Genomic DNA, 22,968 nt, shown 5'->3' on the forward strand with positions numbered 1-22,968 from the left:
TCGCGAGAAGACGCATAAAGCAGGAAGTCGGCTTCGGAACGCTGTCGGAAATTCTCTTTGTCAGATGAGCTTGCGTCCGATGCACGTCACAGTCCCGGTACTCCTGGTCCGGTAAGGGTGCTTGCACCACTATTTGTTCGTGTCTTGGTGCCAACCTCCGTTGGTGAGCGGCTGCTCTTGCGGTGGCTGGCGTTAGTCTTGGTTTGTACACTCGATGCACATTGGATCTGGAAGGCCCGCATTTTCGGCAGGCAGGGGGTGAGGCAGACCCAGAGGTTCCTGGTGATTTGGCGCTCTGGATGTGATCGGCCTGCATTGTCGGCCGGCGGGGGTGCATTGCCAGTAATTGCTCGAAAGACCTCTCAGATACACGGAGTTCTTTCAGTCAAGACAGAATAACCTCAGACCGTGTACAACTCATGGTATAGGGGCCAAACACGGCCTAGGTTGTATGAAGTCCATACGGTTAAACTACAGGTCACAGTAGCACTCGAGGGGAAGAGCTATGTGATTGAATGCAGGTGGCTTGCTGTGAATGTGAAGTAATAGAATAACAGTAAAGTCTAATGGTGTTTCTCCGACTCTATCTTTAACAGGGGTTGGTACGAGTGGTAGAGGGCTACGCTCTACCCCTGTGATGAACGGTGGAGTCTCGAGGAGGGTAGGTGCTGGGCCAGAATTCAGTGCATGAAAGAAAAGAGAGTAGGATTGTGCATGCGTGCTTGATTATTGTTTCTCTCATTACTGCAGACCTACACAACGCACGGTCGCCCTCAAGGGAGCCACCCCTCAACTTTAGTTTACTATCGCCATCACTGAATGGATGATTCTTTTCCTTTACAGGTATAGGGGGTTTTGAACCTGGCATGGCCTAGAGCACGGGCGTTTGTCTACTATGTGTTTCTAAAGGCGATGTTTACCATTATATGTTCTGCTTTTTCTCATTTCAGACCTCCCTCCCCGCTGTTCCCTTCCTTTCCTTTGCTTCCCCCACTTGATCCTTCCGCTGACCTGTGCCATCACGGCTAGTAGGCTTGGTTAGATCAAGAGGTGGACCCCTCATTCATCAATCCGATCCTGAGGACCGGTCATCGTTACAGTATTTTAATGTCAATAACTCATTATAACCTTAAATAATCATGTGTATTCATTGGTTGATTTAACTTGGCAGTGAAATGCCAAACAAATACTAAAAATTGGGATTTTTACGCATTCTGGCCACGCCTCTGGCTCCGCCCACTGATCCAATCCTTGGGTTTTTCCCGCCCTCTGATTCTCCGCCCACAGTTCCCCTACTTTTTTTCCCCCACTTCGAACACTGGGCATAGCCAATATTTCTCGCCTTTGGGACCTTATAAGTGTTTAGCCATGCAACAGTTGCATAACTAAATACTTATAAGGTCCCAAAAGCGAGACCTATTGGCTATGCCAAGCGGCCCTGCTGCCGCGAATGTGATCGCGATCAAACATCAAAGCGGCCGTGTGGCCGTGAAAGTAATTGTGGTAAAAGCGACGTGCGCGCCCGCGCACATGCACTGTAGCTCTAGGCTGGCCTGGTAGCATTTTTTGGAACCCTCTCAATAAGTCTCGCCAGACCTGGGTCAGGCGAGACCTAAAAACGACACAGGCAACAACCAACCCAATGCGTGTGGGGAGTCAGACCCACACAGAGTAGTTTCGAGTGCTTACAAGAAGCCTTGCAGAGCAGCGCATGCACTCTGGCTCGACCTAAAAACAAACTAGGCTCATCGACCACTCTAAAATATTTTATGCTTCAAAATCACACACACATATGCACTCACCCCATTAACACACATGTTACCTCCACTCATGCTACACTCTTTAACATACACTTTCTCAAGCGCACTCCTCTTCCTCCCCTCACACATGTACTGCTCTCACTCAGTAACACTCCTCTCGCACTCACAAAGACTTCTTTTACTCAGACTTTCCTTGCTCACAGACAGACTCCTCAATTAGACATTTGAGAAAGTTACCATACTGAACACCTATTGAGTAGGTTTACAAAGAGGCGCATACTGAGAGCCTCTGTTTAAAGGAAGTAATTTCTTCTGGGCTTGCAGAAAGTCAATGAGGCAGTCAGGGACAAGTGAGAATTAGGTGTTTTAGAAAATAACCCTCAACACTTTAGGATGAATAACAACACAGACTGCCATGTTGGGATTAGAACCTGTAACGTTAGATCACTGCACGGTCTGCAGCAAAAATTAACTAGCTTAATCATCTTTAATCTGTAAGTGTATTTCTCTACCAATACTAAAAGAGGACAGATGTACCAGTTAATGGTGAAGTACGTTAATGCATCTTTGTCAGGCAACACAATCCATATTCACAGTTAGATGAAAGTGAGGTAGGAAAGCGCTTGACTCAACTATGGGTCAGAAAAATAAACAGCAATGTATTATGTTTTACAAATGTGATAGAGAGTTTGTGAAGCAGATAGAAGCATCATGCTGACACCACAGGGGAAGCAGATCTGTCTAGGATGTCAACTACTTGCTTAAATGTCTTCTGCTCTGTCTGCATTCTGAAGTTCATGCCAGATACGCCAAAGGCACAATTTTGGACTGGATTTCAGCTCCCAATGCGCACATATGTGTGGAGCTACAGCTTAAGCAGGTCATTTGGAATGATATTCGGACTATATGCAAAAGGGCTTCAGAGATGGACACAGGACATAGACTGCCGTAACAGTTGATGCACTATGCATACTGGATAATGGTGCTTAGTCATATGATTGATCTGCCTACTGTGTTTGATGTGATGAACCACTCCACTCTCCTAACAATGTTAAAAGAATGCATAGAAAACGAGGGACCAGTCTGCAGTTGATTCACCTCCTACAACTGAATAACCCACAAGAAACACATTTAGTTAACACTCCCTACATTTCTTCACCTATTTAGGAACGTGATCCCCAAGGCTGCATTCTCAGGCGCATCATTTTTTCAATCATTACAGCTAATCCTTTGGATTACACTCTTACCTCTATGCTGATGGCAAGCACAGGTATACAAAAGTATCCTTCCGTAAAACCTATCCCCACACTAACCAGGAAACAGTCTTAGATGCCAAGCCTTATTCTCAAACAGGATCCTCAGAAATGTTTTCCCCTCACAGTTTGCTGCTTCTACAACTTTCAGTGGATTTGCTACAGATTCTAGCCTACAAGTTCTTTGGAACACTAAAGGCAATAAACCCTTGGGCTTTACGTTATACAAAAAAAAATCTACATATTCCACTTCTAAGGATAAAATGCTCATCACCAGTGGTATCATTCCACAATCAGACTTAAAATGTTTGGAGAAAAACAAGTTACTTACCTGTACACTATGGTTCTCTAGTATTGATAGCTTTCATCAATTGACTTGGTTGAATCTTCCGAGTCATCGAGGTGGGAGTCCCACAGCAGTTATAGAAAGCAGTATAAAGAAAAACATTGCAAAACAAAGCTTAAACAAGTGACATTGTAAACCAGTTAACATTTTAATGAGCTCCAAAGTTCAGCCAATCAGGTAGCTGCTTCTGATGCTCTCTTCCCTCAAGAGCCATAACACCTCAGATTTCTTACCGCACGTTGAATGAAGGAAGTCTTCCAGTCCTCTGCTCAGTTTATCGTCAGTAGCTAATTTGGACAACTTTTGACCTCACTAAATTCACTTGACTAAACCTCTATGTTAACATCTTTATGTTTAAATTCTGATAGAAAAATTATGCCAGAGGTCTCTACAAACAGTCTTTTCAGAACATGTGTTTTATGTGGAAAGCTTTGGACCTATTCAGAAGACTCTCACAAAGAGTGTCCACTGCCTTCACCCTACAAATAAACCCACGGAATGCAAGTACTGTTGGACTTTTTCTGTGAACACCCCCATTGACAGATAGGGCACACTATTGATTTTGCTGCAAAAACAAATGAAGGCAAAGGAGAACCCATACTGCAGAGATGAACGTGACAGAGCATCATCTCATCACAAAAAAGAGCCACCAAAGAGAACAACGCACTGCTAAATGGGATTGCTCTCAGGAGCACTCTAAAAATATCCACAAGAAGCACTCAAACAGGAGTCCGGTATCAAATGTACAGAAACCAATGAAGAAAAAAGAATCATCATCTTCAACTAGGCCTGAAAAGACCAGGTCATGCGTTATTTAAAGGTACCCATTAGTTTTGACTCCATCAGGGCGTTTACAGATCCTTTGTAGATGAGACCCGCATCATCAAAGAAACTGTCTATGAGGACTACATCTACGAGACCGGGCTAACGCCTTCCAAGGAATGTTTTAAAAGGGTCTGAAGCACTAATTCTAATGCTAACTTGCCTTCGGGCATTCAGAGCTCAAAATTATACTGACCCAATATGGAACCTTTGAAGTAATCTCATATCGAATAGTAAAACCTGGACCCATCTTGTACGACTGTATACACATATTTCTCTTTTGATTTAGTAACTGCATATATTCAATTCTTCCCTGCCATTTTTATAAGTAGTTGATTGTTTTGCATGTTCGTAACTGTACAATTCAAGATCAGCGATCAGCTGATGGAGCTCTTCTCTTAAATCCAAGCAGGAGGGTGCACAATGTCATCAGAGGGGACTCTAGGGGGGTGGAAAATCCCCCTTCACTTCCATGGGAAAAAGATAGTGCATAGCAGGAGTGCTTCATAAAGGTACTTGTTCACTCACAAAATAAGTCTTTCATGAAATAAAACTATCATATGTATAATAAGAGCACTGGCCTTACAGTTTATCAAAGTACAACTAATGTATTTGGTATTACTGGATGCGATGAATGGATAGCAAATATATCTGAAAGTTGATTGCCACAATTATTGAATAGTTTTCAATTCATAATCGTATCTGGTTTTTGAACCCATCACCACATAACACAATACCCTTGCCTAACAATCAGACAAAATGCCTTCTCCAAAATCGTCAATGGTGTAACAGGTAATGCTGACCTGCCATCCTGCTTGCGGAAATCCTGTGGCTGGTCTAACCGAATCATTGGTTTCACCATGCCTCGCTCAGTTGTGCTGGTTGAAAACGTAGTCTTGTCGGGGCCCTTTGAGCCAAATAAATAAGAGTGTTATATTTTATGGGAATGGTAAATTTATTGCACTTCCTAAGGCATATTACATGGTCTGATTATAGTGCTTAACTGTCTTTGATATAACTAAAAGTAAGGTTTTTCATGCAATACAATTAGTTCATTCTTCAAATATCAAAGTGCTACTTGAAAAGAAAAAATGTTAAGAACATTAAACATTTCTTTAGAATAATAAAGAAATTAAACGGTTCCATATCAAAACATGGCTGCAGACATTCACATATTAAAAGACTCAACGGCAGATCATAGCATAAAAAGAATGGAGAATAAAACAGTTAAAATGATGGATTCATTCAATCAGCAAATAGTCAGTCTACATAAAATGCTTTGAAAATATTTTATTAATGGTTTCAAAACGAAATCGACATTTTGCAGTGTACAACAAATAAGGGTAGAAGCTTAACGTAAAGCTACATTTGATAGAGACTTCTAGCCGCAGATTCCTTATCTTTGAATGTCCACTGGCGTCAGACTGAATCCAGAAATGTTTTCGTAAGCAGTACCCCTGGGCGCTGCTAGGTAGTGTCAGTTGGTTCTGCATGACCACATCCACGCCGGAAGTGACGTCCGCATCACCTGAATGGGCTCTACCTTTGCACGCTGACGCAAGATGTTTTCTTTGCGCTCCAGCAAGCGCTGACCCGAGAAAAGAGCTTCCCCTCTGTTAGTTTTTGAAAGAATACTTGCAACATTATGTCAAAGCTTTTGGAGGTTTTTACCTCCTGGTATCTCATCAAGGAAAACAGGTTTCAAACCCTGTGGGGCATGTCACTGCGTCAGGTCAGTGAAGGACTCACACCTAGTTTGTGGTTTCTCGTGCAGAACCACGACTCCAAGTCGTGCTTGGATTGGAGGGCCATGGCGCCGAAGGCTTTGAGGGAGTGGTCTCTAAAGCGGCTAGTGGCCCAGCATGTAACTTCAGAAAAGTCACAGTCTCGGTCGAGAGGAAGGTCCCAGGACCGTTCCAGGAGTCTGAAGTCCTCTTCGTCGCACTCGAAAGAGTCGGGGCATTCAGGTAAGAGGCACAAAAAACACAAGTCGTTGAAACGCACTTAGACTTCTCATCTGTCAGCCAACACGATGAAGGAATATCGGCATTCAAAGCCTGGTTCCTCGGACCCTCAACCTGGGCCGACTCCATGCCTCCCCGGTTTTACAGGAGCAACCCCTGCTCAAATGAGAGAGTTTTATGAGGCCATGTGTCTCACACTTTAGCGGCCCGACCTTTCTTGGCGTGCCTTCTGGCCTCGCGGGGCCAGAGGGTGGCCCATCCAGCTCCTCGGCAGAAGCTCCGGCCCCTGCTCCAATGGGTCCCCATGGATCCGGTCACGGATTCAGACCGGCGTCGGTCATGGCACGCCGACCTTCCCTGATGCTGATGCACCTGGCGTCAGCCCCATTGTGATCCCCAAATCCGTCTTGGAGCCACACTGACCAATGACGAATCTGGCATAGAGAGGACCTGGTGTCCTGCGTCGGAGCCTGAGCCCTATTCTGAAGTGCTAGGCATCTGGCAGGAATGGGAGGGGTTGCTGGACCCTTTAGAATTCCAGCCTTATGATCAGGATAAGGACTGGTGTGAGGAATTGGGTGATGCCAGTAGACTGGATACGTCTCCAGATGCCAGCATGCTTTCTCCCCCTACCGTGGCTTCGGAGGAGGGAGCTACTTACGCAATGATGGTGTGGAGGTCCTTTTTAAAAAATAAAATAAAAATTATTTAATTTTCTAAAACTACAGCCAACCAAAATCAAAGGAAACATTTGATTATAAAAAGAGCATAGCATTACAGTGTAGCAATACAGGTATAAACTGTATAACAGCATCGTACATTACAGTGCATCTAAGAGTGGTCATGGCAAAACCCATACAATCTCCAGATATATATCTGCACCCCAATATTTCCAACCAAATAAACAGTCATTTGATACAATGATTTTGTCAAGAATTCCTGTCATACAAGGGAAACACGCCCTTATGTAAACAGGAGAGCTGTTACATAACTCAAGGGAAACACGCCCTTATGTAAACAGGAGAGCTGTTACATAACTCAAGGGAAACACGCCCTTATGTAAACAGGAGAGCTGTTACATAACTCAAGGAAAACACGCCCTATAAAGGGAGGAACCGGGAGGTACAAGGCTGTCGGATATTGTGTTTACACCGACGTACCTGCTTCGTGAAGAGCAGTGTTCCGGAGTGGTGCTCCAGTAAGGCAAGAACGGAGGTAGGTCGAGTCGTTACTCCCTGGGCCGTGTCTTGCCCCATCGTCACCTGTGAAGGACCCGGAAGCTCTACCGGTCAACCATTGAGCTTCGCTTTTTGACTCGGCTGAGTCCAAGCGCAGTGGCGCTTTTGCTGGTTGGAGTCGTAACTCCCAGCCCGACCAGAGACACAGGGACTGCCAGCTGTAACGCACACCAGGAGGTGTTTGCCGCGTTACAGACTCGGAAGTCCACAGGATCGATCGAGCGGCTGCTCTCGGTTCAGTCTTCTTGCTTGTGATTGGGGTATCGGTGACGCATCACCAGGAGGTGACTCCGCGTCCCGGTGCAGTCTGAGGAAGAGGTTGAGCGGCTGCTCCCTTCAGGTAGAGACCCCGGCTGGGTGTTTCCCTGACTCCTCGATTCTCCCCAACACTCTTCGTGCCCCTCACAGCCTACCGATTGGCATTGTCGGCCATTTCATTTCTGCCCTCTGTTGGCATACGCCGGGATCGGCGTATATGCAGAGGACGGTTAGGACCATCCGTGCTGTGGGCTGGTAACGTACTTAGCCTGGAGGATTCCAGTGACTATAACTTTTGTTTGTTCTTTGTATTTTATTTGCCTTCATTAAAAGAACTAACCCTTCACAAGTGGTTGCGTCCTCATTGTCGTGTCTGTTAAACGATCCTGAGACGTTCAGGGCGTTACAAAATATCCGACCTTAATAACACTAACTGTCTCCCGGTCGATAACAGACATGGCAACACTTGATGTGCTGGCTGCTTTAGCGGCCATGCAAGTTGAAGTGGCTGCCTCTAGGCAAGAAACAGCCGATGTAAAAGCCAGACTGGATGCTATCCAATTGGACCCGCTCACGCCCAGCACCTCCCTCACGAACCAGACCCCTGCGGTAGTAGTGGAAATGCCGGTAGCCATCCCCTTGGCAACACCAGAGAGGTACAGTGGGGATCCTAACACAGTGCAGGTATTCCTCACACAAGTGGCGCTACATTTATCGTGCAAACCAAAGGCGTTCCCCACGAGTCAGGCTCGTGTGGCTTTCCTTATATCCTATTTGGCTGGAAACGCGGCACAATGGGCCGTACCTCTGGTGAGCAGGGACGACCCCCTCTTATGTGATTGGGGTGCTTTTCGCGAGGAATTCCTGAAGGTATTCGACAGAAGGGCTGACTCGTACACGGCGGACCGTGAAATGCTTGAGTTGAGACAGGGATCCAACGACCTGGTGCAGTATCTCAACGCGTTCCGAAGGCTGGTTGCGGAAACCAAGTGGCCTGTTGCTAAACAGACGGCGCTCTTCCATCAAGGGCTGTGCGATGAGCTCAAGGACGCCGTGGCTCATATTGACCCTCAACCCAAGACATGTGAGGGCCTTATCAACCTGGTATTACGGCTGGAACATAGGCTAAGTGAAAGAAAGGGGGATCATGGGAGAAAAGGAAAATCCCTTCCATCCTATGTGACGGTGGGAAGTCCTGAAACTTCCACCGCATCCAAGGGAGAACCCATGGACATCAGCGCAATACGAGCGAGCCTCACAGCCACGGAGAAAGAGTCACGCCGTAAACAAGGATTGTGCCTATATTGTGGCAAAAAAGGCCACTACGTACGTGAATGCCCTGCCAAACCGAAGACGTCACGTTATCGGGCCAACCGGTCGGTAACAGCCGTGGTGGACATACCGGCGGAAAACTAGAGGACTCCAAGACCAGAGAAGGGGCATCTCGGAGTCACTCATCCATCCCTTCACTTTCCAACTCGGTCACTAAGGGACAACGACACCTGTTTATCACGGTGCACGTGGGAGTGCATGACCAGTGGATACCCGTTGTGGCCATGGTGGATTCAGGGGCCACTGGCATGTTTATGGACCACAACGAGGCATGCAGGCTAGGGCTAGTGCTTCTTCCCAAAGCTGTACCCGAAGACGTCTATGCTGTAGACGGAAGGCGATTGGTGACGGGGCCCATCGGGCAGCACACGGGGGTCCTTCCGATGAGATATGGGTGGAACCATTTGGAACAAATCGATTTTAACATCATCCGAGCGCCCCAATATGGCGTCATATTGGGATTGCCGTGGCTACAGAAACACAACCCCTTTGTGGATTGGCCAACACATCGCATCGAAATGACGTCACCGTATTGCATCCTGCATTGTGGAATAAGAACGGAATCCCTTGACGCAGATGAGAGCGGGAGTCAGACGGTGGCTACAGCGGCAGAAAAAGATGTGGCTCTCCCCCAGGCTTATCACAGTTTTGAGGATGTATTTGATGAGGTGAAGGCGGAAGTGCTACCACCACATAGACAGTTTGACTGCCAGATCGACCTGGTGCCAGGGGCCAGCGTTCCCAGCGGCAGGCTGTATGCCCTGACGGAGCCTGAAAACGTGCATCTCCGGGGGTACCTGGATAAACTCCTCAAGCTAGGATTCATCCGCCCGTCCAAGTCTCCGGCCGCCTCGCCACTCTTCTTCATCCCGAAGGCTAATGGGGAGCTGAGAGCCTGTGTGGACTTTAGGGCATTGAATGCGATAACCATAAAAAATCGGTACCCCTTGCCTCTCATCAGTGTACTTCTGGAACAGGTCAAGAAAGCTCGTATCTACACCAAGTTGGATTTGAAAGGGGCATACCATCTGGTGCGCATGAGGGACGGAGACGAGTGGAAGACCGCCTTTAAGACCAGGTTCGGCCTTTTTGAGTACCTCGTCATGCCGTTCGGTCTGTGCAACGCCCCGGCAGCCTTTCAGTACTTTTTGAATGAGGTATTCAGAGAGGAGTTGGATATCTACGTGGTCGTATATATCGACGACATCCTCATCTATTCGTCCAGTGTGGAGGAGCACGTACACCACGTCAAAGCTGTGCTCCAAAAGCTGAGGGAAAACATGCTGTTTTGTAAACTCAGCAAGTGTGACTTCCACGTCACATCCGTGGAATTCCTCGGAGTGATGCTGAGTCCAGAGGGACAGGAGATGGCAGAACGAAAGATCAAGGCGGTGAAAGAATGGCCGGTGCCCCAAAGCGTGAAGGACGTCCAAAGTTTCATTGGCTTCGCCAACTTTTACAGGCGGTTTATAGATGGATTTTCAGGAGTGGTGGCCCCAATCACACAGCTACTGAGGAAGTCCAAGGAGTTTGTCTGGTCCCCTGAAGCGAACAAAGCCTTTGAGGCCCTGAAAAGCGCCTTTGGTAAGGCGCCGGTGTTGGCTCACCCCGATCCGGATCTCCCCTACGTGGTGGAAGCGGACGCGTCGGATGTGGCGCTGGGGGCTATCTTGTCCCAACGCAACCACGACACAGGGGTGCTTCATCCCGTTGCGTACATGTCCCGCAAACTCAACGACGCCGAACGCAACTACCATATTGCGGAGAAGGAGCTTCTCGCAATCAAGGACGCCTTCACCGAATGGAGGCATTGGTTGATGGGGGCAAGACATGTGGTATCGGTGTACACGGACCATTGGAACCTACAGTTCATGACGGCCACTAGAAACCTTTCTCCCAGGCAGCTGCGGTGGATGATCTTCTTTGCGGGTTTCAACTTCCGCATCACATATCGGCCGGGGACGGAAAACCGGAAGGCGGACGCCCTGTCCCGTCAATCTGCAGTTAAGGAACCATTGCCTGCAACCGAGCGTTCCATCATTTCCCCGAGGATGGTATTGGGGGTTATCCAACCGGATACTTTCCTGAGGGGAATAAAGAGAGGGATCAGGTCATTCGCATGGCGGAGGTGGCTCCTCAGTCACAGAGAATGGCAGCTGAAGGACGGGATACCCCTGAAGGGCAGGTGCCTATTGATACCCACGCCTAGGCTAAGGAAACAAGCATTCATCTGGTGCCATGACTCTCCATGCGCAGGTCATTTGGGCTTTGAAAAAACGGTGGCTAGCATGGGACGGCATTTCTGGTGGCCAACCATGAGAGTGGATGTCAGGAGGTGGGGACAGGAGTGTCCTACGTGTGCTACCATGAAGGCCGACCATGGCCGAACCCAAGGGCTCTTACATCCACTTCCGACCCCGGATAGACCATGGGATAGCATATCACTGGACTTCGTGGTGGGCCTACCGGTAGACCAGGGGATGACGGCAATACTGGTGGTGGTGGATTACTTGACGAAAATGGGGCACTTCATCCCCTGCAAGAGAGTCCCTACGGCCGGGGAATTGGCGTCACTACTCCTAAAGAATGTGGTACGACTGCATGGATTACCTGGGGTGATCGTGTCGGACCGGGGGTCGCAGTTTACTGCGCAATTCTGGAAGACTTGGTGCACTGCGCTGCATGTTAAGACCGCCCTGTCCACCAGCTACCACCCTCAAACGGACGGCCAAACCGAGCGCCTGAACCAAACGCTCAAACAGTATCTGCGATGTTTTGTGGACCAGGGCAGGGAAGAATGGGTCGACTTGCTATGGGTTGCAGAGATAGCCTATAACAACGCCACTCACAGCTCCACACAGTCATCTCCGTTCTATAGCAACTATGGCCAACATCCCAGGTTCTTGCCATTTCTACATCCGTTCAGAGAGGACAGGATTCCCGCCACAGCGGACAGGGTGGCACACATAAAAGACACGTTGATGCGCTCAAGGGCTGTCCTAATAGAGGCCAAGAGAAGATACAAGGCTGCGGCAGACAGGAAGAGAAGGCCCGGGCCACTGTACCGCACTGGAGACTACGTCTGGATATCCACAAGAAACATGAGGTTTCGAAAGAACAGTGTGTTCCATCCAAAGTACATGGGCCCCTATCGAATTACCAAGTGTATGGGTCCCGTGAACGTGAAGGTGTGCTTGCCCCAGTCATTGCGGATACACCCTGTCTTTCATGTATCATTGCTCAAACCAGCACCCTCCAAGCAGTCTGGGACACCTAGGCCGGTATGCGTGGAGTCGGAGGTGGAGTATGAAGTGTCGGGCATACGGGCGTCCAAATGGCGCAGGGGGAAGCTGTGGTACCTGGTTGCGTGGAAAGGGTATGGCCCGGAGGAGCATTCATGGGAACCGGCTGAAGGGGTTCATGCTCCGCGCTTGGTCTCCTTGTTCCATCGGCGTTTTCCTGCCAGCGCTGGACCCGTGGGGAGCCGCTGAGAGGGAGGATGTACTGTCAAGAATTCCTGTCATACAAGGGAAACACGCCCTTATGTAAACAGGAGAGCTGTTACATAACTCAAGGGAAACACGCCCTTATGTAAACAGGAGAGCTGTTACATAACTCAAGGGAAACACGCCCTTATGTAAACAGGAGAGCTGTTACATAACTCAAGGAAAACACGCCCTATAAAGGGAGGAACCGGGAGGTACAAGGCTGTCGGATATTGTGTTTACACCGACGTACCTGCTTCGTGAAGAGCAGTGTTCCGGAGTGGTGCTCCAGTAAGGCAAGAACGGAGGTAGGTCGAGTCGTTACTCCCTGGGCCGTGTCTTGCCCCATCGTCACCTGTGAAGGACCCGGAAGCTCTACCGGTCAACCATTGAGCTTCGCTTTTTGACTCGGCTGAGTCCAAGCGCAGTGGCGCTTTTGCTGGTTGGAGTCGTAACTCCCAGCCCGACCAGAGACACAGGGACTGCCAGCTGTAACGCACACCAGGAGGTGTTTGCCGCGTTACAGACTCGGAAGTCCACAGGATCGATCGAGCGGCTGCTCTCGGTTCAGTCTTCTTGCTTGTGATTGGGGTATCGGTGACGCATCACCAGGAGGTGACTCCGCGTCCCGGTGCAGTCTGAGGAAGAGGTTGAGCGGCTGCTCCCTTCAGGTAGAGACCCCGGCTGGGTGTTTCCCTGACTCCTCGATTCTCCCCAACACTCTTCGTGCCCCTCACAGCCTACCGATTGGCATTGTCGGCCATTTCATTTCTGCCCTCTGTTGGCATACGCCGGGATCGGCGTATATGCAGAGGACGGTTAGGACCATCCGTGCTGTGGGCTGGTAACGTACTTAGCCTGGAGGATTCCAGTGACTATAACTTTTGTTTGTTCTTTGTATTTTATTTGCCTTCATTAAAAGAACTAACCCTTCACAAGTGGTTGCGTCCTCATTGTCGTGTCTGTTAAACGATCCTGAGACGTTCAGGGCGTTACAGATTTTGAAAGAGGTACATTCATTCCAGGTATCTCTTTAGTTAACTACAGATCCAGTGAGTGCAGGCTGCTCCTGTATAGGGGCACTATTGCTATCCTGTGTTGCAAGTAGGTAAATTTGAAACGGTTGCCAAATATCTACAGGCCGAGAAGCCGGTGGCTGCAGTTGCGTATATGTGTCCCTCGTGATATTACAATATGTCATACTATGAAGCCGTACAAAAGGGGGTGGTGATGGACGGAGCATCAGAACCAATCAAACACTCACACCCAGTCAACAGATCTGGGTTTGATCCATCACCGTTCTTTAGCTCACTCTGCCACCCCAGTTCAAACATGGCCATATGCAAATCAGTCTGACCCTGTGCCTGGGTGAATGTATGACATTGTTCTGCATTCTGTCCATCAACTGTTGTTTTGCATTTGTCACCCCGAGTGGGATGGGTATGCTCAGACATGAGTCCCGTGCTCTCCATGCCACTGGAATCAAGCTATCCTGGCTGAAGAGGGGTGAAACCCCGAAACCGGTCCTAGGATGCTTGTTTCCAGTCCAGGGAGGACCTGGCTTGGCAGTTCGGGCTAGACTGTTCCCATGAGGCACAGGGTCAAGACGGATTTGCATATGGCTGGGTTCAAACTGGAATGGCATGGTGAGCAAAAAAACGATGGATTTAGGCCCAGATCTCTGTACTGGGGTGAATGTATGACATTGTTCTGCATTCTGTTCATCAACTGTTGTTTTGCATTTGTCACCCCGAGTGGGACGGGTATGCTCAGACGTGAGTCCTGTGCTCTCCATGCCACTGGAATCAAGCTATCTTGGCTGAAGAGGGGTGAAACCCCGAAACTGGTCCTAGGATGCTTGTTTCCAGGCCAGGGAGGACCTGGCTTGGCAGTTCGGGCTGGACTGTTCCCATGAGGCACAGGGTCAAGACTGATTTGCATATGGCTGGGTTCAAACTGGAATGGCATGGTGAGCAAAAAAACAATGGATTTAGGCCCAGATCTCTGTACTGGGGTGAATGTATGACATTGTTCTGCATTCTGTCCATCAACTGTTGTTTTGCATACTATGAAGCCATGCATTGAGTGTGGGGGACTGTGTGCTGGCCCATTTGAGAGCCACTTCATGCTTGGCGATAAGAAGCGCTATAGCAACAAAACGGCACTTGGATTTGGGAAGATTATGAACATACCCCAACAGCGCCAGTAAAGACGACGGCGCTACCTCAACCTCCACCATTTTAGATATTTCCCCAATTATCGATCTCCAATAGCCCTCTATTCCAGTTCAAGTCCACATCATGTGTGCAAAGTCGGCCTCTGGAGAGCCACACCTCAGACACATGTCTGGACGAGAGGGGTCCATACAATGCAATTTACTGGGGATCATGGATGCCCTCCACAGAAATTTGAAATGCAACAATTTGTGCCGGTGGTTTGGAAACACCCGACGAGTTTGTGCACAGCACCGACTCCATTGCACATCCATCAACGGATAACCCAAATCCTGCTTCCACGCCGCCCGTACATCTGTATCAGGGCACGTGAGCAGCGCCACTGCCGCCTTGTACATCCGTGCCACCAAGTCGCTCCCATCCCGCCCTGGATAACCCCGGTTAAGATTGAAAAGTCTGAGGGTTCCAAAGGGAAGCTATCCAGGCAAGCGCTTAACGCCCTCTGCACTCTCAGGAGCACAAAATGATCTATTGTAGTAGCGGTCCTAAAATGGGGACTTCGGAGCGCAAAAAGATGTGCCCTCCAGGAAACAGATCACCAAACGTGATCAATTCAAATTTGGCCAGTGTGCGCTTCACTAGGGCCTCCTGCAGGATGTGAACCCAACCGTTACCGGCAAGCGGCAACGGAGGGGAATACAATAGGCGAGCACCTGTCACCCGCAACAGCTATGCCATGCCCAGCTGGTAGTGGACACTGTCTGGATGTCTTGTGGGTACCAAGGGAACCCACGTGGTAACAGAGTATTAAGCTTAGCCAGGAGTACCAAGTTGGCCTCAGGCATATAGTATGGAATCTGAATGTCTGCACAGTACCAGTGTCGAGCAAAGCTCGCTTGTGCAACCAAATAATAAATCTGAAGATTTGGAACAACCAACCCCCCCCCCCCCCCTCTCTTATGGTAGTACTAAAGTGTCCCAGCCAATACAGACCTGTTTACCACTCCACACCAGTCGTGTTAACAGCGTGCGTAAATTAGAAAAAGAACTGTTGTATAGCGGTATGGGAATGTTTAAAAAGAGATACAAAAATTGCGGCAATACCACCATCTTGATTATAGCTATCCTTCAGACCATTGATAAGGGCAGTTGCACCCAGCGTTCGATGTTGCGTTCCAGTTTCTCGATCACCGGGCCATAGTTCAGCTAAAGGATGAGATTTATCCTCATGGATATGGACTCCTAGGTACTTCACAGACTCATCACACCAGGTCAGCGGATAATCCACCGTTCTAGCACAGGGTGCCTCAGTCAGAGTACCTCTGACTTCTCCCAGTTTATATGAAGTCCCGACTTGGTGCCGTATCTCGTCACTTCCCAGAGCAATGGTGTTAAATTATCGTTTGGGTGCCGTACATATAGAATAATGCCATCGGCATAGAGCGTGAGCAGTAAGGGCCCGGTGTTAAATTGCAAACCCCGATGGCTATGTCTTTCTAGCAATTGGCGCACCAGTGGGTCGAGCGTAATTACGTGTTTCCCGTGTAAGTGGGAATGCTTTGGTCAATGTGCCATTCAGTCGAATATGTACCGAGGGCAATGTTTTTAATAGCCAAACCACCGCCAGGAAGAGCTCCGGCACCCCCAATCTCTCCATGGTGGCATATAGAAAGGGCCACTCAAGCGAATCAAACGCTTTCTCAACTTCCCCATTCCTTCTAATCATGGTTAAAGAATCGTACAAACAAAAACAAATGAAAGTGCAATGCTGCATAATCTTAGACATGTGCAACCTCACTGGGAGGGGTGTAACCAGCCCGCCGCTTCCCCTATTATTGGCACTTCTTGCCTGCATACTTGCATAGTACACGTCCATGGTGGCTTACTAACGTGTCAATGGCACGAGTCCGTATGGTGCAGCTCGAAGATAATGAATGTGACATCATAGTACTGCAGCGTTGAGAACAGATGCTGTGTGTCTAACTATCTGAGAAAAGATCTGCACTTGCACCGGAGTCCAGTATGTCATGTGTCTGCTGCAGCGACGCCATGCCCCTCTTCTTCACAGCGTTGGAGTGCTTTTGACCAAACTCTTGGGCATAATGGAGGGAGTCGAATGTACGACACCGCCAGTCAACACCAACCTTCAGCCGTGCTGGATACAGCATTCCACATCGTAGTCCCATCTTACGCAAGGCCACTTTTACCCCTGCGTATTTCGTGCGTGCTTCCTTGACCATAGCAGTATAGTCCAGGTACAGGGATATATGCTCGAGCCCTGCCAGTCAAGCTGGCCCTTCTTGCGCGCCAGCCGTAGGGGGCAGTATCCCTAAAATTCAAGACCGGCTAAAATCGATTGGGTCGCGGCCCCAGAATGCGATGTGCACGTTCAATGACAAAGGTCATGGTAAAGCACTCACAACCAAATAAATCCATCAGGAGCGTTTCCACGAAATGGTCCAGGCACCCCTTGTTGGTAGATTCGGGCACCCCCATAATACGGATGTTGTTCCTCTGCCCCCAAGCTTCTAGGTCTTCATTCTTAATGGCGACAGCCTTGAGGAGCTTCTCCATTCTCTCATATTTCTTAGCTGTCTGGGCCGCGCCATCCTCCAGGTCGGAGATTCTACCCTATGCCACAGTAAGACGCCCTGCTTGCTAATCCAGCCAGGCCCCCATGGAGTCTAACCTCCTGTGGAGGGCATCGAATCGAGGGTTCAAGGCTCTAAAGCTTGCCCTTAATTCCGCCAACAAACTGTCGGGCCCAGCTACCTCTGCTACATGCATCCCTCCGCCATGTTGAGCTGCTGAGTCGCAGTGCTGGGGCTAGTTGCTTTGAAGGGCAGGGTGCTTTGCATGGGGTCTTTACGCCCCATACCCCACGTTGTTGATGTGCAGCAGTCCCGGTGGTGCCAGGAGCCCCTTAGTATACAACCCAGAGGGCAAGAAGGAGTGAGGCCCACATGGGAATAGGCTGTACTTCTGCTTAGTGTAATTCAGGGCCACTGCTCTCACACTCCAGTCATTGAAGCTAGCAGGGATGTCAGTTTGGCTATGCCTCAACAGCCCTCCATCCACACTGGTAGAATTGCCCTACATATACCCCACGCGTGCCGCGGGCCAATTCAGGGCGTTGTCAGCGGTTTGGCGGTCGAAACAGGCCAGGAGGAAACCATTGGTCCACAGCCCGGCATTCGCCGCAATCAGGCACTTCAGTCCCACAACCTGGCACTTGGGAGAACACCACCGGTGCAATTTAAGGCGATGTCTGCCTTCACGCTTCTCCCCACACACAATGCGCCGCTATGGTGTGGCCCCTCACAGCCCAGATGGGCCCAGCCCTCTCCATGCGGCCCGCAGTGGTGTGCAAGGGTGAATTAGAGAAAGGGGGGGCCCGCTGCCACAGTCTAGGAGTGAGGCGAGAAACGGTAGGGGGGCTGCAGCGACGGGGGAAGCTCTCACAGGCAGCACAGTACGCAGCCAGGCAGCCGATCCCCAAGCCCGCTTGCGGCCCCTGTCGCTGCGGGGCTTCCAGGGATGTAGCAAGCCTCTACCCCCGCCACGACCGCTCACCCTAATACGCCCGCCGCCCGATCCCAACTCCTGGCAGTCCCTTAGTTTCCGGCTCCGGCCAGCGCACAACTGGAGGCCCCAGTATCGCTCGTGGCCATGCCGCATCCAGCACTACAGGTCAGCGCAGATCTGCGCCACGAGCAGCAATCAGGCTGTTTCCACCAACATGAGCCACACCGTCATCTCCTACACCGTCTCGGAGTGTAAAATCACCTTCTGTGCCGCCATGATGAGCTTGGAACAGGGAGTCAGCGGCGGAACTCCAAGCCTACGCGGCCATCACGGACTGTGGCTGCGCCACGCCCCCAAGAGCCAACGGGGTCCTTGATCTTTACTTGCCCACTGTTGTCCTTCAGGGGACCTGGTCCAAATTCAGCACAGGGGCTCCAGTAAATAGGATGATTGCCTGCTGCCACCACCCCGCTCCATGGGACCCATATTTCCTCACCCAACACCCTACCCCGGAGAGCTTGGTGGTCCAAGCTTCCACTTCCCATGGTGCATTCCCTGCCGTTCCCCTGCACAGTTAATCTAAGAAGCTGGACAGCTTAAGAAAGAAAATATTTTCTTCTGCCGGTCTTGCAGTCAGTGAACACATCAAGCTTATTGGGCCACTACTCCCCCAAGAAGCTGCAGCCTCCAGAGCTTCATAAACTTGCCCATTTAGATCATGGGCGTCCAGTTGGTAACAGGGTCTGTCAACACCTCCACCACTGGCAGTCCATACCATGGGAAAGGTAGGTTTTGCAGACCATCCGAAGGGCCTACTCCCTTCTTTTTTAAACTACCACCATCTTACGACTGGCTGACGGAGGATCACTTGTCCCTGTTCCACAAAGAAGTCATTGCTCTCTTGGCCAAGGGAGCCATAGAGAGGGTTCCGGTGCAAGAAGTAGGCAGTGGTAACTATTCCAGCTACTTTCTGGTTCCCAAAGAGGACAAGGGTCTTTGCCCTATCCTAGATCTCCGAGCCGTCAATTACTTCCTCAAAAAGGAGAAGTTCAAGATGCTCACATTGGCTCAGGTCTTGCCTGCCCTGGACTTAGGAGACTCGATGATAGTGTTAGACTTGCAGGACGCCTATTTCCACATTTCCGTCCTGCCTGCCCATCGGCGCTACCTGCAGTTTACAGCTGGCCAACAGCTTTTTCAGTTCACTTTTCTCCCTTTTGGCCTAACCAATACCCCTCGGGTGTTCACCAAGGTGATGGTGGTGTTTGCAACTCATCTGCACCGGTCAGGGAAGCCAGTCTTCCCATACCTCGATGACTGGCTGCTGGAGGCGGGCTCGCACCAGGCTGTCTCCCACCTCCAGACTACGGCATACCTCCTGCATTTGCAGGGGTTCACTACCAACATCCCTAAGTCACATCGGACATCCTCTCAGACACCCCCTTTCATTGGAGCTGTTCTGTACACAGTGCAGTTTCAGGCTTATTCTCCCGAGCAGCGAGTCCAGGATATTCAGGCTATGATACCGATGTTTCAGGCTCTATCCAGGATTTCGGTGAGACTGACTCAGGCTGCTGGACCTCATGGCCTCCTGCATCCTGCTGGTAACAAATGCCAGATGGTATATGCGGGCTCTACAGTGGGACCTGAAGTTCCAGTGGGCACATAATCAGGTGAATCTCTCCGATCTGATCAAGATCTCTGTCAGAAATGCAAAGGACCTTCTGTGGTGGCTAATGAACCGCGACTGGGTCACAGGTAGACCCCTCTCCCTTCCCCAACCAGATCTAACAGTAGTGACCGATGTGTCATTCCTGGGATGAGGCCGCCACCTGGGAGAGGTGGAGATCAGAGGACTCTGGACTCTGGCAAAATCAGGGCACCACATCAATATATTGGAGCCCCAGCAATACGACTGGCAGTGAAAGCCTTTCTACGCTCCATCAAGGGACGGCTAGTACAGGTGTTCACAAACACCACCGCCATGTGGTACTGCAACAAACGGGGCGGGTAGGGTCGTGTCAAGAGACCCACCCCGAGTCTCTGGACACGGCTGGAACATAGGATAAATCCCTGATGGTACAAAACATGGCAGGTTCCCTGAGCGCCAGGGCAGACAAACTCATTTGTCAACGCTTAGCGGATCACAAATGGCATCTCCACCCAGTGGTGGCGCAAGGTCTCTAAGCAGTGGGGAGAGCCTTGGTTAGACATGTACGCCTCCACCGGCAATGCACAATGTCAGCAGTTTTGCGCGCTGGAGTTAACAAGGCAACTCTCGCTTGGAGACGCTTTTCATCTCAAGTGGAGCTCACGCCTCCTGTACACCTTTCTGCCCATACCACTCCAGCCGGGTTCTCAAAAAGATCAGCAACGACTGGGCCCAAGTCAGCCTTGTGGCTCTGGACTGGACACTGACAGTATGGTATCCCAATCTTCTGAACATGAGTGTCGATCCTCCGATCAGGCTGCCCCTTCGGGAGGATCTTGTATCGCAGCAGCAGGGGAGGGTCCTCCACCCGTACCGGTCCACTCTCTGCCTTCTAGTGTGGAGACTGAGCTGGGGCAGTTGACCGCTGTTCACCTTCCTCCCGAAGTCTGAAACGTTATTCTTGCAGTCAGGCATTCCTCCACCAAGACGTTATACAACTGTCATTGGAAACATATTGTGGCATGGTGTTCATCCAAACACATTGATCCCCTTTCTGACCCTCTTTCTAAAGGTACGCTTATTCAGTATTTCCCTTGCCCAGCAGGGCTCTGCTATGGGCACTTTCAAGGGCTACCTTTCTGCCTTTTTGTGGCTGCCTCCTTTTTCAAGTCTCCTGTTGTAAATAGGTTTCTAAAGAATCTTGTGCCTTTGTTACCCCCTTTCACTTTCAGTAGGTCTCAGTGGGATCTTAACTTGTTTCTCACATTCTTGATGTGCACTTCTTTCAAGCCTTTGCACAAATGTCTCCTCAGGCTGATCACTATCCAAAACTGCCTTTCTTGTGACAATTGCATCGGACCAGAGGATGAGAGAGCTGCAGGCTTTATATTCCAAGCCTCACTCGTGCTTCGCAGTAGGGCCTCTTTCCTGCTGAAAGTGGTAACACCATTTCATGTGGACCAATCTGTCACTTTGCCCTCTTTCTACGCTCCTCCACATCTCTCTAAGGAAGAGGAGCAACTCCACCGTCTGGACCCAGAAAGAGCGTTGTCGTTCTACTTGGACCACACACACGAGTTCCAGGTATTCAAACAATTCTTTGTGGGATATGTTGGTGCGAAGAAAGGTCGGGCGGTGAGGAAACAGACCATCTCGCATAAAGATCTGCTACGTACTGGCCAAGAAACAGCCTCCTGAAGGCTTACAGGCTTATTCCACCAGAGCTAAAGCTGTGACCACTGCATTAGCATGTAGAATCACAGTCCTGGACATCTGCCAGGAGCAACATGGGCTTTCCTGCACACATTTACCAAGCATTACTGCCTGGACAAACAGGTCCACAGAAATGGGCATTTCACCTGTTCAGCCCTGAAGGACTTCCTAGTTTAAATTTGTCCGCAGACCCTCCACCGAGGATGGTATCGCTTGGGTATCTATTAAACTGTAAGGAATCTGGGGCTAGAATACTGAATCAGATGAACAAGGTACTTATCTTCGGTAACACCTTATCTGGCAGAGATATATCTACAAGACAGCGGTTCATGCACACCATGTTTGTTGTCACGTAAACTCTCACTTGTAGTTTCATAAAGTTGTACATGCAGCTCGGGTATCGATCACTGATCCATGAGCGTGGGAAAAGACTGAAAATAGCACTCCCCTTGGGGGTGGTGTCCCCTCAATGCACAGCGTGTAGCCGTTAGTTCACATTAAATCAGTCTGGAACAAGTTAGTCCTGTTTTCAAAAATTGAATTTGTTCACTTTAAATGATGATTTAATCTACATGAATTCGAACTGAAAAGCTCCAAATTATATTCCCAATTAGTAGTCCCAATGCATTTCGGGCCATTGGGAGCCCTTCATCAGGGGCCTTTTTTAAAATCCTAAAAAATGAAGCAGAAAGGCTGAGGTCACTGAGCAGCACTGCTCATGCCTGTGAACCTCAAACATGCAACGTTTCTCTATGCCAAGAAAGGATTATCCAGTGGTGCCATGGTGACTGCTCTGTCATGCAATCTGGAAACATGTGTCTATGACATGTTGGTTGAATTAACCGGGTGACGATAACACATTATTTCAATGGTGAAAATATCAGCTAAAAAAGTATGGTTCACAGCTTATACTCGTGAATAAAAGAGTGAGTGCATCCTGTTATGATGGTGCTCTTAATTATTGAATTGTGCTCAGAAACAATCCAATTCAAAGATGTGTGCTGAAAAGGTGTTCATACTCAAGGATGCAGATCAGGTGAACCGAGCGCATCATGTGGCTGCGGCAGTATTCTTAATGAATGGCAGAGCCCAGTTCAAAGATGCTTATTAAAAAGTGCTTGTGCTTAAAAACGCAGATCAGGTGAGCCGAGCGCGGTATGCGGCTATGACAATACTCGTGTTAAATAATTGGTGCGCATGAACGGTCCCAAAGTTCGCATTAAACATGCCCGTGCTCGAAAACATGAGTCGGGTTTACGGTGTATTAATGCTCTGGCGTGAGAGCGGGTGTTCGAGAACGCGAGTTAAAAATGCGGGTTAGAGAAAATGTATCATGCCGGTAAACTTTCCTGAAGTAGAATAAAAGTGCCTTACCAGTGTTAGTGATGCCACACGTTCAAGGGTCAATCCTCACTCATTAGTCATTCTCGAGAAAGTGTGGCACGAA

The 22,968-nt window shown here is 49.5% G+C and overlaps 1 protein-coding gene across 16 annotated transcripts in view; it reads right to left on the reverse strand.

Annotated features, from left to right (window-relative positions):
- Nucleotides 1-22,968, reverse strand: part of AFDN (afadin, adherens junction formation factor) — a 1,598,291-nt gene that overhangs the window by 1,046,587 nt on the left and 528,736 nt on the right. For all 16 annotated transcript variants that reach the window (XM_085611917.1, XM_085611916.1, XM_085611915.1 and 13 more), the window contains one exon: nt 4,985-5,088. In XM_085611917.1, the coding sequence (XP_085468043.1) occupies nt 4,985-5,088 (104 nt within the window). The remainder of the gene's footprint in view (nt 1-4,984; nt 5,089-22,968) is intronic.

Source organism: Triturus cristatus, chromosome 6 (assembly GCF_964204655.1).
Source record: "Triturus cristatus chromosome 6, aTriCri1.1, whole genome shotgun sequence".
In the NCBI taxonomy this organism is placed as follows: Eukaryota; Metazoa; Chordata; class Amphibia; order Caudata; family Salamandridae; genus Triturus; species Triturus cristatus.